We start from the raw sequence: 17,292 nt of genomic DNA on the forward strand, positions 1-17,292 counted from the left end.
ATGCTGCTTGCTAGTAGATTTCTTGTGCAGAATTGCAATTTTTGTAATTTCGCGAGTGCAAGATTGTTGCTGCCCGCCGCACCTACATGTTCGCAATTGCGAACTTACACCGCACGCCGCAAAATTGTATCACCAAGAAAAAAAAATCCGCTGCGTGCGAATTTGCGGATTTTCGGTAAATTCGCGAGCGTTCGCGGATTGCGAATTTACCGAAAATCCGCAAAATCCGCGAGCGGAACGGACTTTCCGCCCATGCTTAGTCCCTAATGGATTTTCTCTAATTTTGTTCGTTTTTTGTCTACTGTCCTTCTTGGTATCAACCGTATGAATCATATTGAATTTGCTAAGACACATTGTATGGCACCAGAGATTACATTTTCTGGTATCTAATTGTGCAGCCGGGTGGGTGGGCGTTTTATTGGGGTAAAAATGGTGGTGGTATTTTATTTTCTATTATGTATTAAGAGTTTGTAAATGATAATTAAAAAAATATTGGGAAAAAAAGTATGATAAAAAATGTTGTCAATGTTTCTACCATTGTGAGTATAATTTAGTTAACGCGCAGGCCCAGCTTTACTTTCATAAGCTTTGTATGGGCTTCAAGGGTAGCAAAACATTTTTACAGATAGTGCGATTTATTGTGAAATTAAATCTTTTAATGATGATCTTCAACACATCAGTAAATAAAAGACAACAATGATTTCTGTCAGTTTATAGATTTGTACATCAAGGAATATGGAGAGCAACACCAATGCAAACCACAAAGAGGTAGGATACAGTACAGGGTCTGAGAATTCCATTCGAAACTTGCTTTTCTTCAACAGCTAAATAATTATCCCAGCTGAAGTCTGTGTATAAGCCACAACATCATGAACCAGAGGGCGGGGAGCTGTTGAGATACCACCATACTAGCTGCTCCGGTTGGTGCTGATGCTGTGATAAAAATAAGAATGTTGACATTAATATATTCACTTTAGGTAAAGTCACAACATCAGATCACCAAACTTGCCTTTATCACACATTTATATATCTGTAGCAAATCAGGGTGTTGCAGTTGCATATATTGCTGTACAGCAGTTCTTTCTGATGACCTAAGTGGTTATAACCAGTAACAATTTCATGGGGCCACTGCAAAACCGAGGTGCCCCTTACATTTCAGTTATGCTTGTGGTTCCCAAAATGTGGTCTGGGGACCCCTGAGGGTCCGAGAAGCCTCCTCAGAGGGTCGGCGACTAATTTGAAAATTAAATATTATTAACAGACCCGGATTAATAAAGTGTATATAAATAAAGAAGCTAAATGTACAATTGAACATTTTGAAATGCACTGTAAATGTGAAGAAATTTGAGATGGGAGGTTATAAATTAAAATAGTATCCCCTGATTGATTCGTGGGAGCTGTGCATCATAAAGAATAGAGTATGGATGATAAGTGGTGTCAATTTAAATTTTACAAAAGCTCTAGACTTTCTATTAAAATTACATTTTTTTATTTTTATTTGTTTGATGAATGTGTTTTTCTGTATATTTTGGGTATTGTTTTGTGGTTCAGATTATCGACAATGATTAGGCAGGTATCCCCCGGCTTCCAGTAATGACTCGTGGGGGGTCCTTGGATTCCAATAATGATTCAGTAGTGGTCACTGGGTTCCAGTAATGATTAAGCGGGGGTCCCCAGAGTCAAACGTTCGGGTACCACTTAGTTATGCTATTCAATTTGCATCTATATAATGTTCATGAGATGAAAAGAAAATCTATTTAGCAGGTGGTGTCCTGTAAGAAGGGGGAGGCAAAAGCTACGTTATGATACTGGTTGTTACTTCCCTTTATGTGTGACTTTTGGGCGACCGATTTCACCCTCCTTCAAAAATGCACCATCACTCATTAAGTCCCCGCTCTTGTATATGCTGTTCACAAACATTCTGCGATAGCCTCCCTCGTTTCTTTAACTCTACGAAGTCCTTCAATTGAGGTACTGTGCCCGGTCTGGGTTTTAATTGTAACCTTTGACCCATTGCTAGAGAGAACCTGATCCTCCCATTGCCACAACCTGCATCTGTGTTTGGAGGGCTGGTACATTGCACAGAGATTAAGAAAGGCAGGATGCAGAAGCGGTTCACATATGGTGTATGGTATAAAAGGAGACATCCAGATTACAGGTAAAACAATTCTCTTTAAGCAGTTCTGCATCACTAATAATCAACATTAGACTGATTCTTTTTCTCAGGTGCTCTTGGCTTTGAAGACCTATTTTAACACCTGCCTCCGAATGGCCTTGTGAGGTTTTTAAAACCAGTACCTTCCATTGACTACTTGAAAACATCTTAAAGTCTTGTGCACGCTATCCTACTTGTTAGAAAGAAATATCAAACAGATGCTTCAGATCAAGGACTTGGGGCTGTTCTATCCCAAGAAACATCCCAGGGAGAGAAGCCCATATTGTACATTAGTAGAAAACTCTTTCCCCGTGAAAAGAACTATGCCACTATAGAAAAAGAAGCATTAGCCATAAAATGGGCAATAGAAACCCTAAGATACTATCTTGAAGGTAGGGAGTTTACTTTGTACACTGATCACGCCCATCTAGAATGGTTAGCCAAAAACAAGGGCCATAATGAACGAGTGCTTCGATGGTTCCTGTCATTACAACCTTATCCATTTCGAACCAAACATAGGAAAGGAAGCGAACAAGGAAATGTGGACTATTTATCTAGATTTCCTCAAGATACAACCCGAGTAGAAGGACAGCAAGGGAAAGGGGATGTGAGGAAACGCTCACCGATGTAATCCCGTGGGCCGATAACGTCCAACGGACTTCACAAACGACAACATCCAATCCAGATCCATGCCGTCTTTTCCTCTCCTTACAGAGAGCTGGAAAACTTAAACCGGAAGTGAACGATGATAACCCCGGAAAAGGTCTACGAAACCCAATGAAAACTGAGCACGGAAGAGGGTTTGGGAGAGAAGGAGTAGACCGGAAGAGGACGCCGGCGGAGGGGACGCGAGGAGAAACGCCATACCGGAGCCGAGAGGACTGCGAGGAGAAGTCCAAGGAGAGAGAAACCCAGGACGAAGAAGCAGACGAGCCCTGGACTGAGGAGTGGTGGATTCCACCGGAGGATGCTGAAGAGCGGCCGCGGACTCAGGAGAGTTTGCGGCAGGAGTCGGTGAGTTAAGGGTTTTCACTTTACTACACGTGAGGGTGGCGGGTAGTCTCTGTAGGGTGGCGGGTGGCAGTTAGTGTGTATACATTTTACTATACTGCGCGGTGAACCGTTTTCATCCTTGAAACGCTCGTTATACCTGTTAAGACTGTGTCATAGTGATCCTTTTTGCTGCCAATGATTAGAAACGGTTTCAGACACCTGAGTAAACTGAAATTAGTCTCATAGGAAAAATCCTGCATATGTGAGATTAGATACATTGACGTCTGACTGCATTGACGTAGAAAACTGTCTCAAAATACAATCTCTTAACAATAAGGGAAAACTATTTCTTTTAGTGAGGGATTCTCACTACCCTTTTTGCTTTATTTATTCATGATTCCCTATGCCCAACCCTATCCTAGTTTAAAATCACAATCCTTTTTACTGAGCACAACTGTGGTGCGGTGACGGGTTAGATTCCCTGTAAAAGGGTAAAACTAGTGTTCTGACGACTCCCTATCTTTCCTCTTTTTATGAGCCTCCGGGGAACACCCTTCGATTCCGAAGACGACGAGCCGGGACCATTGCCAGAATCCGAAGAGGACTCCCAAGAAGAAGACTACTGTGACGCCCGGACATCTGTTTTACCTGATCCTACACTTGTTCAAAATAAACCTATACCTGTTCGAAAATTCATTCAGCCTCCTCGCCTGTATATTAGACCCGCGCTCCCACAATAGGGGTGGAAGACTAGGGTAACCAGGCATGCATAACATACAATGAATATTGTTTTGAACTGGTTTGTTTTCCTACATGAGATAACGTTTGGCCGGGTATCACCAGTCTCAAAGGTGTGGTACAAAAAAATTTACTTTAAAATACTGACCTGAAACAATATCATGATTTCAAATTTCACAATTTCATCACGTTTTTGTAAATGTGTACTTACAGTAGTAAATCACTATTACTCAATATATGCTTTCCTTGATGATGTTGCAAACTGATATGGAATGACTCATGGTGGCCATCAGCCTTAGGACCCACTCCCTCCGACCATGCCAGAAACCTCGGAATCATCATTAACAACAAGCTCACCATGAAATCCCAGATCAACACTGTCTCCTCTGCCTGCTTCCTTACTCTGAACATGCTACTTAAGATATTCAAGAGGCTACCCTTACACACGAGACGCACCATGACACAAGCCCTCGTCATTATCCGACTGGCCTACACAGCGCTCTCTACGTAGGAATCGCCGCACACCTCCTACAGAGACTTCAGACCATACAGAACTCCGCAATCAGATTCATCCTCAGCCTTCCCCCAACAAACCCACATCACACCAGCGTCAGGCAGCTCCACTGGCTCCCTGTACTGAAGAGATGCTGATTCAAGCTGCTGACCTACGAACACAAGGTTCTACACATCCAAGGACCAGTCTACATTAACCACCGCCTGACCTTCCACCTCCTGCGGAAAAGAATATGTGCTGCCTCCTTTTCACTTTCCCATACTCCCTGCATTGCCCGAAACAGAAATGGAGGACGATCCTTCTCCCACTTTGCTTCAAAGACCTTTACCAGCCTCCCCATGCACCTCCGGACTATTACCTCACTTCCGTAATTCCGAATGACCCTCAAGACTTGGCTGTTCGTATAAGCCTCCGGGACCTGCAAGCACCTGGATACCCTATCTGGTGATTAGCCACTCTTTATAAATCCTGATTGAAGCAGCAACATGTTGCCACGCAGTGGAAGGACCTTTGCAAATGGTGACCGGTCACCTTTCTGTTGCTTATTTCTGTATTTGAGTTTTGAACTGGTATTAATGAGATGCAACCAATGTTTAGACAATGTTAAAAAGTGTCAAAAAATAATACAGTAATGCTATCACAAAATGTGCAGCATTATGCCACATAATTTACTCAACCTTGCAGCATAATTTGTCTCTCTCCTGCTGCAGAATTTCAATGGCCAAGCATATGTCCCATCAAAATTATTACCAAGCAACATACACTAATCCTAAATTATTATTAAAGGTAACAGAGTCTTACTCTTAGCTGTTTAATATTTGTCTCTAAACATTTTTGATGACGTGACTTTATGACCTCGATACTCAGTTTTTAAATGCAATAATTGCAGCTTCACATTCACTGTGCTCCAGATGACGTCTTATTTTTGTTGCCTGTAATACAAATTGTGAACTCCCCAAGATTACTATACTTTCTATAACACTCACTGTACTGTGTTCATTTTAAATTCCACTGTCGTTTTAGTTTGGTGACATTATAAAATAAAATTAAATTGCCTGAGCAAAAAAGTTAAGAGTTGTGAGTGAATTTTGTTTTAAAAGCTAACAGCAGATTTAGTTGCTATTCACTTACCAGCCTCGTCCGCATTTGCATCTGAAAATGTGGCAACCCTAGCCCACTTTAAAATCATCTCTCCCCTAAATTCTTTGAGAAAATCTGTTGTGATGTGGGTGTATTCCTTTTTGTTTGCAGGATATTCTGTTCATTCCTGGAGGGGGGAGGTTGACTGTACTTCACACCTTTAAACCATTTAACTTTGCCAGTCTCGCCGCTGTTGTCATGCAGATACAGCCATTAAGGAATGAAAGGGTCATGCAGGGGAGACTACTAAAGGAAAGAAAGAGGTAAATAGGATAAACAAAAAAACAAGAGGAAAGCTGTGACCGCCAGGGCTTTAGGGCGGATCGAGTAAAACCCTTGATGAACCTTGACTACTGCCTGGCAGCCTCAGCCCAGCCCACGGAACCTGACGGAGGGGGGACCGGTTGAAGCCCTTCCAGCCCAATGGTTGTTCCGCGCCTGCCTGTGAAAAAGTAACAGTTTATTGAAGCATTTTGGTGCCTCTTGAAATATTCCTAAAGTAATATAGCCTCACTTGGTTTTGGGGCCTTTCCAAACTGTATTGCTCAAACATCGGTGGCCTGCCACACGGTGCAGGGATGTTAAGGGGCGCAGTACAGGTGCCCCCAAGGCCCTATTGAGGAGTTTTAGTCTGACTTCCAAATCTAGATGTATCCTAATCCCATCTCCATCTTCCTAGTACCACTAAAAGTGTGTGTGGGGGGAGAGGTTAGTTGGTTGTCAATTATTAATTTTATACCATTACTAATGTTAGCACCCACTAAAATGATGACGAGCACCAGTGGCGGCCCATGCAGGTAAGCACAGTGGACCGGTGCGGAAGCGGGGTAGGGTGGTGAAAGTGACAATTGACGGTACAGGGAATGTAAATTAAATAAATAAAACTACTTACCTTGCTCTCGCCACATTGTCGAGTTGGCAATGCAGCGAGGGCAAGGTAAGTGGTTTATTTATTTATTCTACATTCCCAATCCCGTTGTTTGTCACCTACAACACTCCACCCCGCCCCAATGCAGGGCCGCTACTGTGCTTAACCCCTGAATCATGGCATTGAGCAGAAGGCAAGGTAATTTGAAAAGCGTCGTCTCAATATACTTATTGCATGCAACTACTTACCTGGATCACCTGAAACGCACAGAGGCGAAGATTTGAACTTATGCAGTTCTTCAAGATCTTTAATGGAATTCAACTTCTGTGTGTCAGAATACCCTAAAAAAGAAAGTAATGCATGTACAGTCAGTGCCCTGCATAAAATATATGGCCAACCACCTTATTGCAAGACACATTCTGATTGCGCAACACTTTCACTTTTATTAGGAATTTGTCTGTTGACACTGAAAGCAACAGTAACACAAACCATTAGAATATTATATATTGTTCAGTTTTCAGTCTGTAGTTATATCAAATAGGAGACACGTTTTCACTTCTAAAACTGGAACATCATGATTATATTTTACTGTTCATTATCACTTGGGCCAAAATAAGCTCCTGTTTAGATATCTATTTTTTGTAGTATGCAATATGCAAAATAAATAAAAAAAACATTCAAATAAAGATATGGCCCGGAGACCCATCTAGGCACACCAGCACTCACATTGAAATGTACTTCTTCTCAGTCAGATGTTCACATGTGGTCATAAAAACACATTTTACTGCCTCATACATTGTATGTAGCAATTTCTTTACACAAGGCAATTATTTTTTTCTGTGTATTTTTTAAAGCATCCACCATATATCACCTGAAATAGTTACAACGCTACAGTGCCATGGCTTGTTTTTCTGGGTGCGGGGCTCTCCCAAGGTAAGACAGGTGGGACTTATTTTTCAAGTGCTGCAAAACTCAAAAAGTGTGTGTCACAAATGCTATAACTATTTGTAAGTTGTGTGTGGCAAGAAAACTATTTTATCTATATTGTTTGAGGGTGTGAGTTTGCTAAGTGCACCTTAGCTCACACAGCTGTAGTGTTATTTTTGCAACTTTCCACGTTAAAAGACTTGATGGAGTTGCAGTACCAGGAATCAGAATTGCAGTCCCTGTGTATACACTCCACCCATGATTATTTCTTTGGAACCGTGGAGAGACCACAAATCCTTACAGCCAATTGAAGATGTTTGATTGGTTCCTGAAAATGTATACTTCCATATTCAAATTGTCCTTGATCTTTCTTGCACATATCATTACACTCCTTGCAGTAGATGAGCTATGCAGTAAAGGAGACTGTATAGTATGTATGATATGCTTTTCTTTTATGGAGACTCAAAATGTTTTGCTCATTTGTAATGGCATCTGGACAACAAGACCAGGAGAGGGAAAATCTTGAGGAACATGATATGGAGAGAAATGAAGACCTGGAAGATAGTCACATAAAGGATTCAAGAAAGCACCCAGGATTCATTGTTTGAAAATTGTTCACTCTTCTACCTTATGAAAAAATTAATTGTCCTCAAAGGACTTTATATGCACATTGTGTGACATGAAACTGACAGGGGTAGCTGAGGGAGGTACAGCTTTAGAACATCTATGATGCACAAGCAAATCAGTGCTTGGCAAGAAAAACAGTTCAATGCTGAGAAGGAAGAGGGATACAGGAAAGGCAACAACATCTGCTTTAGCACTGCAAAATTCCATCCTTCCTAGACAGAGGTTGCTAAAAGATGCCTTGCAGTAGGAGCAATACAAGATTATTCTTTGATTTGTGACTGTGGGCTCTCATTGCTTGATTTGTGGCAAGGTAATCTCTTAAGGAGAGTAAATTGGGAGAGTGCAGAAAAACGGAATCCTTCTCCGTCAGAAGACGGGTAAATATTTTTTAGTAGAAAGTGAGGATGCATACCATACATCAAAATGTAAAAAGATTGTAACTGCAGGAAAATGTGGGCGATAACTGTAAGTCAGAGGTCTTCAAATTAGGGGAGCAGACCCCCGGGGGGCTGGTGGGGGCCTTAATTGATCCTAGGGGGGTGCCAGGCTATGGCCAAAAGAAGCATCATACTGATAACAGTGCTTTGACCTGAATGTATGTTTGGCTATCATGTGTTTGATTGCATTTTTAAAAGGGGTAACTGAACTTAACTGCCATATGTACGAATGTGGAATGGTATGTGGTGAGGGGGGTTAGTCTTCACCATGTATTATTATTAAGTTTCAAGTTTCAAGTTTATTTATTTATGGTAACGGAACTCAATTGAGGTCCACATAATAATTCAGTAAAAAACAACAAGATATCTTAAAAAATTTACATGATATTAAATTGTCAATATAATGGTAAAAAACAGTTAAAGAAATGAAACAATTTAAAACAAAACATTTCGTTCGGAGGATTAAGCATTGCTTCAATGAAATCAAAAGCAGTAAAAATACCCAATTGAAGGCACATAGGTCTTAACCATTTACGTCTAAATGCCATAAGTACCGGACAAACAAAAATGACATGATACATATCCTGGGAATTAGAGTTACAATAATCACAGATATCTGAACCACCATACCATTTGGACAGAAGACAGTTCAAAGGGAGTAAGTTATACCTTAACAGAAGGGTAAATCGCCTAACTCCATGAGGGAGATTCCAACATATGTATGGCTGGGGTTTTTTTATTTCACAAAATTTACGGTAGGGAACATTCCTCTCTTTAATTTACTTGCCCCACTATCTACTCTAAAACTCAATTCCCAAGAGGCAGACTTTAAAACTAGCTTTAATTGGGCTGCAGATAATGAAAAAAGACCTTGTTCATCTAGCTGTAATAATGTAACAGCCTGTTGGAAATTCCTCACAATTGAAGAATAAGCATTAAAAGTACCCAACAGCTCATTTTTTATAAGGTACCTCAGTGTGCCCGGCATTCCTCCAGCAATATTAAAAACCAAAGGCACCACACTCGCAACTGCCTGAGCCCAGGAGCTACGCAAACCGAATTCTTGTCTCAACGAAGACGTAGAATACGCAGTATTTACAGAAGTTAAGTTGCGTAATATTTTTCCTTCAGTGGAATCCAGAAAATTCCAACATGCCATATCTACTATTTCTAGTCCGTAGATTAGGGATGCGGGGATTTCGCTCGGAAAACCTCGAGCAATATGGAGAAGTGCCTTTTACCTGTCGCCTTGTAGAGAGAAATAAGACTCTTCCCTTCAGCGAGAGCTTTCCTGCTATTGTTCTCAATGTGAGTTTTTTCACTTAGACTACTCGTGACAATCTTTCCAAGAAAAGGATAGGATTTGACTACTTCTATTCTTTCACCCCCAACAGACCAGTAATAATTTTCATATTTGGATTTTTTCCTTCCCCGGAAGCACATTATTTTACTTTTTAAGATATTTATTTTTAAAAAATGAGCCTCAGCGTAGGAGATCAGAGCTTGTAAACGGCCAGTCAAACCTTTTGGGGTAAGGTCCAAAATTAAAATGTCATCTGCGTACATTAGGCACACTATTGGGGATCCCCCCAAAACTGGAGCAATACCATTGCTAGATGATAATAGGGCCTTAGGGAGGTCAGCAATATATAAAGAGAACAACAGAGGAGCCAATAAGCAGCCCTGTTTAAGTCCATTATTTGTGGGTATGACCCTGGATAGTCCTCTCTCGCCACCCATTAATACTCTGCACCAGGTGTCTGTGTGCAGTGCAATAACTAACCTTAATAAACTAGGGGGCATCTCTAATTTAATTAACTTACTCCACAGCAAAGATCTGTCCACCTTATCAAAGGCCGTAGAGAAGTCAATAAAAGCCCCATATACACCTCCTCTACGAACTATGACATATTTTTCTACCAGGACTTGAAGAGCAGTAAGATTGTCTAGGGTACCATGTTGTTTCCTAAAGCCAGTCTGTTCTAGCGGTAGTATTGCGGATGCAGATACCCAGTCATTTAAAGAATTTAATAAACATTTGGCAAAAACCTTGCCAATGGCATCTAGGAGGGCAATTTGTCTGTAATTTTGAGGTAAATCTCTAGCCCCCTTTTTAAAGAGAGGAATTAATAAACTCCCTTTCCAGGAATGCGCAACGGTGCCATTGGTAAAGCAAAATTTAAAGACTGGATATAAAATTTTCCCCCATAAAATACTATGTGATTTTAGCACTGAAATAGGAATTTCATCTGGGCCCAGTGCACCAGATGTACGCAGAGCTTTAATTGCAGCAACAATTTCCAATTCAGACGGAAGATCATATGGGAACAAGTCCTCCTGTAGCTTACCGGAATCAAACTTCACACCATTACCGCTATATAAATGCTGGATAAAATCAACCCATGACTGCTCATTAATAGATATCGGTGAGGGTCTGGATCTTACCCCGCATCCTTCTCCAATTAATGACCAGAAGGTCTTTGCCTGCCCACTCCTAGTTGCCTCACGAAGTTTAATCCAAAGGGCATCTTCTTTCTCCCGTTTTAATCTAGCCTTTATCCTTTTTCTCCTTCTTCTCAAAAGGGTTATCCTTTGTCTACGTTCGGGAATAAAGGAGAGGTACTCAGCCCTAACCAATTTATTTATTTCTGTATTTAAGTGACGAAGGTCAGAGGGGATTTTTGGAATTATCTTTCCTAATGGAGGCTTTTGTACTTTAGATTTTAAGGTATGTAAAAGGGACGCAAAACAAAGTAGCTCTCTCCCTTCCCATGAGATTAAGTTCTCTGCTGTATATTCTAATATATTGGCCAAGCTTCTGATGGACCCTGGATTCCAATAGCATTTCCCTTTTTTAATATTAAAGTTCAATAAGTCATCCCCAATATTCCATGGATCCCTTTGAGATGATGTTACATTCAATTTTACAGACAAAACGTTATGATCACTGAGATCAGTAATAAGTACAGATAAATCCTTCAGAGAACTAAAAAAGGTACTATCTACTATCATATAGTCAAGGATCGAACCACCATTCCCTGACTTATGTGTACAGTGAGCGGGACTATCAGAGGGGAGCCTTCCATTGATTATAATACAATCTACTTCGGCTAAACTCTCCAAGATTAGTTTCCCTCTTTTATTTGTTTTAATGTTCTCTGGAAATATGGCTTTAGGTATCTGGAACGTTTCCTCCTTTAACTTATTCCTGAATAACTCCAAGGCACTATTAGATATTTTACCATTTAGGTCACCTAATAATAGAATATGAGGGGGGAAAATAGATTCCTGAAGATTTAGTATAAAAGAACAAATCGTCTTAATACCAGAATTATAATTTATATCTGGAGGTAAATAGGCATTTATTATTACAAGTGAGTTCTGGGGGGCATCCTTAGCGAAATTTATTAAGGTTATTGCCTGAAATAATTTGTTCGGATCGAAATAATGGGTATAATTCCAATTAATTTTATTGGACAGAAGACAGGCTAGTCCTCCCTTCGCACGCCCTCTCGTAGAGGGGGTAGCATTACTCTCCAATACATAATAATCTTTTTCAACCGGGAAATTCCCTACCAACCAAGTTTCCTGCAAACAGATCACATCTGCCTCTAAAGAATGCAGAAATAGCAACTTTTCGGTGCTCTGGATTAATCCGGCAATGTTCCACGATATTATTTTTAAATTATCGTTAAAAATCAGAATTCATTCTAGATGTAAAACCGGATTTATCTGATAGAACAGCGGGCAGCCAACTCCACTCCAGATCGGGGTCCTTTACCCTAGTTTGTTTTATAGATAGAGGATTATTTACTATCACCTGTCGCTCATTTTTTGATATACGTATTTTTAACTCTTCGGTCACTACAGAGGATCCATCTGAAGGACCGGAATTTATACCCTGATAGGTTAACATTTTTCGGGGTCTTCGGCTTTCTATTTTAACCGGAATAAAAGGATCGACATCAATTCCTCTTATTTGGAATTCCTCTGCCCATTGTAGGACGTGATTTGTTACCAATTTGGAATAAAATTTTACCCGTGCTATCTTTCCATTCTCTGAGTTTATTAGTGTTATTACATCTAGATCTGCAGATTGGATCAATTTTAGGCTCTCTATTTCACGGACACAGTTAACCAATGCAGATCTATTTAAGATAAGATCTGTATCAAAGATAGGTATAAAATCAAGGAAGAAAGTATCCACATTTTCTCTAGTCTTAGGCACTGTCTTAGATACATATTCGGTTGCAACCACATCTGAGAAGGGAATAGCCAGAGGGTTAAGATTTAATTTTACTTTGGGATCTAGAATTGGATTTGGATTTTGATCATTCACCATTTTGATCTGCTCATCGAGATGATGTTGGTTTATGTGAGATAAAAATTCATGCTGTATCTCTGTGTGGATCAACTTTGATGTTCCCACTGGGTCATGTAACGAATTAGAATCCAAAACCACGGGATTGGAATTATCCAAAGAAAACTCTTGTTCACATTCAAAAGTAATTTTCCTTTGCCTTTTTTTATAAAATCTACGGTTTGGTTTTCTTTTTTTGCATCGTTGTTTTTTAGATACTGCTATTTCAGGTTTTTTCTCCTGTAGCGGAGAAACTTTATCCGGGAAAACAGTGAGGATTGGTGTTTCTTTATTTGTTTGGGGAATAAAAATGGGAAAGATAGGGGGTAAAATGTTAGTCGAATTATCCTCCGAAGGTAATAAAGCCTCGATCTCCTGGCTAATAAATGCTACACAATTACCGTTAATTGAATTCTCATTCCTATATACGGAAGATTCAGAAATAACTGCAGTATGAGTGTTAGTTTTAACCAGGGGATCTGACGATAAAGATACCTCAAGGGCTGTTTTTACGTTTACTTCTTTATTTACTTCCTTACTTGAGTTTTTTGATGGAGTAATTATTTTTGGTTGGGTGACACCTTCTAATCCTTTATTATGACTCAGCAGTGCCTTTAAAATCAGGGTTACTGTATCAAATACGTTATCTGACCCATTAACTAATTTTTCCAGGAGCTGTAAAATAGATGAAATAAGCCGCTCTAAAGAGGATAAGGAGTTAGATATTACGTTATCTTCTTGTATATAAGAGTTAAGGGGGTCTTTATTTTGAATATGAACGGGGCTAGGAAAAAAGTTCATTTCAGGGATGGAGAACTCGGAGTTTTTTGACGGGGTACTGCTATAAAGATGTAACCTAGGAGTAGCTACAATATCTTGTGAAATAATGGAGTTCAGTGCTTTAATTAATCCTTTCTGGGACTCAAAGTTTATATCTGGAAGGGTGAAGTCCTCTGGGAGAATATGCAAAGAAGAAGATGTACCAGGATGATTTTTTTGATCTGCCTTAGGAGGAGGGGGAAAATTATGTACTACAGCCACAACAGGGAAAACAGAGGTGTTACCTAAATCTGCAACGTTTACAGCTTTATCTTGGATTTCAGGTAAATAGGCGGGGTCTCCCTCTTGGTTCTTATAAAATATATCTTCTAAAGGGGGCAGGGCAATGATACCCGATAAGGTACTATCATTTTTAGTAACAGAGGGATCTCTCACCTGCTCTTTGCTGTTGATATTAATCTTTTCAGTAAAGGACCCCTCCCGGTCTACTTTATCCTTACCCTTATCCCACAAAGAGTAAAGTTGACATTTACTTTTTAATTGTAAAGCTGACCCATCTCTGTTCCGCAAGGGGTTAGATTTAGTTTTAGAACAGGCTCTACCAACTAATACTCTTCCTGATCTCAATTTCTTAGTAGTCATTTTTTCTAGAGAGACAATATACGATACCACCTTAAAAATAATAAGTTAGAATAAAAAAGTAAAAAGGAAACACAATTTATTCCGCTAATTAGCAGTAAACATTAAACACTCTATCAATCCTGAAACAAACAAACTAAAGGGAAATGGCCCAGCCCAACCTCAATCAGTCTCTGTCGGTCGCAGTCGGTCCCGCCCTTGTCCCGGGCTTCTCCCGGCGCACTCCCGCGCGCTCCCGCGCAGCGGAGATGACGTTCGGTATTTTATAACAGGATGGTTAAGGGGGGCGTGGACAACAGGGAGAGCGGCACCAGGTGGTTGAGGTGAGGTGAGCAGCAGGGACTCTTGGGATCTGGAGTCCTGCTGCAGACGCGCTCGCAGCCCTGTTTTAAAGATACCCTCACTACGTTTTAGTAAGTTCTGCTCGCCAACATCCACATAAAGCACAGCACCGCGCAGCGGGACCCGCGAAGCGGGTCCGGCAAGAGGTAGCGGTCTGAAGTGCGGAAAGCGCTCAAGGTTCAAGAGGCGCTAACAGGATCCACCAGCGTCAAAGGTCCAAATCCGGCAATACTGTCACAAAGGAAATGTATTATTTTTACAATACCCCAATGACGGTCCTTGGATACACACTAATAAATCCTGAGCTCAGTCCTTTCTAGAGTGGCAAAGAGCAGTCAGGCTTTACTAAAGGAACATGTGAAAAACACTTCCGAGTCTACTAAAGACAAGAAACCATTGGGTCTAAGAAACATGCAACTGCTATAAGGGAAGACCTAGCTTAAAAGGGGGGGGTCATCATTGGGAATCTCCTCATACTGTGATGCCTAGTCACAGTAAGGGCTACAACCCCTCCCTCTGAGAGGGTGGAGATCAGGGATGTTTTCATATGTAAAGGAGAGTATACTAAATACCACAGTGGTTAGCTCAAGGTGGTGAGGGCAGCAGAGCAAGTGAAAGTGATAATAAAACAGGGTACGCAATAACCCTTTTTGATGCGTCGCTGGGCAACGATTCAAAACAGGGAACCCGCTGGTCTCTAGGTTCTTATTTGCCCCTTTCTTGTACTTTGCCATGCATGACCACAGGCCCATAATCCGCAGTGTTCTGCTTGGGCTCTTTGAGAGGCCTCTCCCATCCTTCCCTTACAAGACTTAGTCGACCCCTCACAGGACTGCCAAACATAAGTTCAAAAGGGCTGAATCCAACCCCCCTTTGTGACACCTCCCTGTTGGCAAACAGGAGGCAAGGTAAAAAAACATCCTAACTCTTTCTGAGTTTTTCAGAGAGGCCCGTGTTCACGGTTTTCATGCTTTTGTTGAACTTTTCAACTAAACCACTTTTCTGAGGGTGAAGGGGGTAGTGAACTTATAGCTCACTCCACCTTCATGCCACATAGCTTTCAAGTATGCAGAATCACAGTTTGTCCCTCTATCGGAGACCACCTCTTTAAGAAGCCCAACCCTGGTGAAAATGCCCAGGAAGGCCTTTGCTACTGCAGGAGTAGTTGCAGTCCTGAGAGAAATTGCCTCTGGATATCTCGTGGCATGGTCCAATATCATTAGGATAAATCTATTTTACAGATGATGTCTGAGGGTCAATGGGATCAACCATGTCAATCCCTATCATCTCAAATGGAGTCCCAACAGCAGGTGGTGGAATTAAGGGAGCCTTTGGTTGTGAGCCTGTCTGGCCACTGGCTTGACACACACCCACTCATGGAGACCCAGCATTTCTCCATGAGTCTTCCTCTCCATTTCTGGCCATGCATAAGTTTCAGGATCATTTCCCAGCCGACACTCCACTGGGATGGCATGGGTTACAACCATCTTCTCAGGGCATGTAACCCCTACCCACTCTAAGCTTACCAAGAGCATAGGATGTAGCTTAGTTTCATTGTCAGCACTGGTAACCTGGCGACTGACAATAGACAACATTTGGTCTGGGGAAACCAGTATGGCTGGCATCCTAGTGGCACTAGCACCTGTCTCCTCAGAGCCTCTACCTCAGCCCCCTTAATCTTTGGCCTTTGTCTATACTTCTCCAGGGCTTGCAGTGAAGACAGCCAGGCTTTAATATCCACCCCACCCAGGAACCTAAAGTAGCCTATGTGTAACCTATGGCCTCTCCTGAGTACACTTCTACCCCCACTCCTATGCTAGCCAATCCCTTGGATTGTCCATCATTGGGGGACATTTTGGAGCAAGCTGCATCTCCCTTCTTATGAACTGCGTGATGACAGTCATGACAAAAACCAGAAACCTTTGCTGGATCCCAATTCTTACCTTGGTACCCTTTGCCCTTGGACTGGGAGAAGTCTTGGGACCCACCCTCGTGAAAAGTATTTTGGTGGTTTAGCGAACTCCTTCTTGTTATCTGTTTTGTTGCTCACCTCTTTCTTCTGCTGAGAAGCCTGTAAACCCTTTTCCTTGCACCTCCACCATGTTTCGTCCTAGGCACCCTGGTGCTGACTCATTGTCAGCCATTTTTCCCTGTTCTCTGGGAGAAGACAACTTAGAATCCATCAAATGTTGATGCAATTTCTCTGTGGTACAATTACTAAAAATGTGTTGTTTCATAATCAAATTATATAGCCCATCATAAGGGTTCACATCATTGCCTTTTGTCCTGCCTGCCAGTGCTGTAACTGAAGAGTCCACAAAGTCCTCCTATGTCTAGTTTTGACCTTTATGGATGTCTCTGAACTCTACTTTGTACTCTTCTGTAGTGAGTCCAAGGTCTCCTTCATATGCTGACAGGACTGAACTACCTCCTCCTTAAGGATCAGAAGTCTGTCTCTGCCCTAGACTAAGAATAACTCCCAACGTACAGAGCTCCAGTGCTGGGATGATATCCTCCTCATCTTGCAGGGTATCTCAAAGGCTGCAAACCACTTATCCATGTCATCCCCATCACTAAACTTAGGGCAATCTCTTTGGGGATGTTTGGGTCAAAATATTCATCGTTTTCCTTGTTTATATTGCTGCAGGTCTCGAAACATCCTAAATATTTTACTAGACTTGAAGGTCTAGTGACTTAAATAATGTACTCAACCTAATTATAAAGCTCTTGCCTCATAAACTGGTTTCAAATTATGTGATTCTGGGCATGTAT

General features: G+C 41.3%; 1 protein-coding gene across 2 annotated transcripts in view; it reads right to left on the reverse strand.

Annotated features, from left to right (window-relative positions):
- Positions 1–640: 640 nt before the first annotated feature.
- The window catches only part of LOC147703531 (uncharacterized), a 399,722-nt gene continuing 383,070 nt past the window's right edge, over positions 641–17,292 (reverse strand). For both annotated transcript variants that reach the window (XR_015297584.1, XM_086931902.1), the window contains exons 9-10: positions 6,657–6,749; positions 641–933 (exon numbers count right to left, since the gene is read on the reverse strand). Coding sequence is in view for 1 of the 2 variants with exons in the window: in XM_086931902.1 (XP_086788028.1) it covers positions 833–933; positions 6,657–6,749 (194 nt within the window). In the remaining variant the exon portion in view is untranslated. The remainder of the gene's footprint in view (positions 934–6,656; positions 6,750–17,292) is intronic.

The sequence above is a fragment of the Lissotriton vulgaris genome, chromosome 7 (genome assembly GCF_964263255.1).
Source record: "Lissotriton vulgaris chromosome 7, aLisVul1.2, whole genome shotgun sequence".
Lineage (NCBI taxonomy): Eukaryota > Metazoa > Chordata > Amphibia > Caudata > Salamandridae > Lissotriton > Lissotriton vulgaris.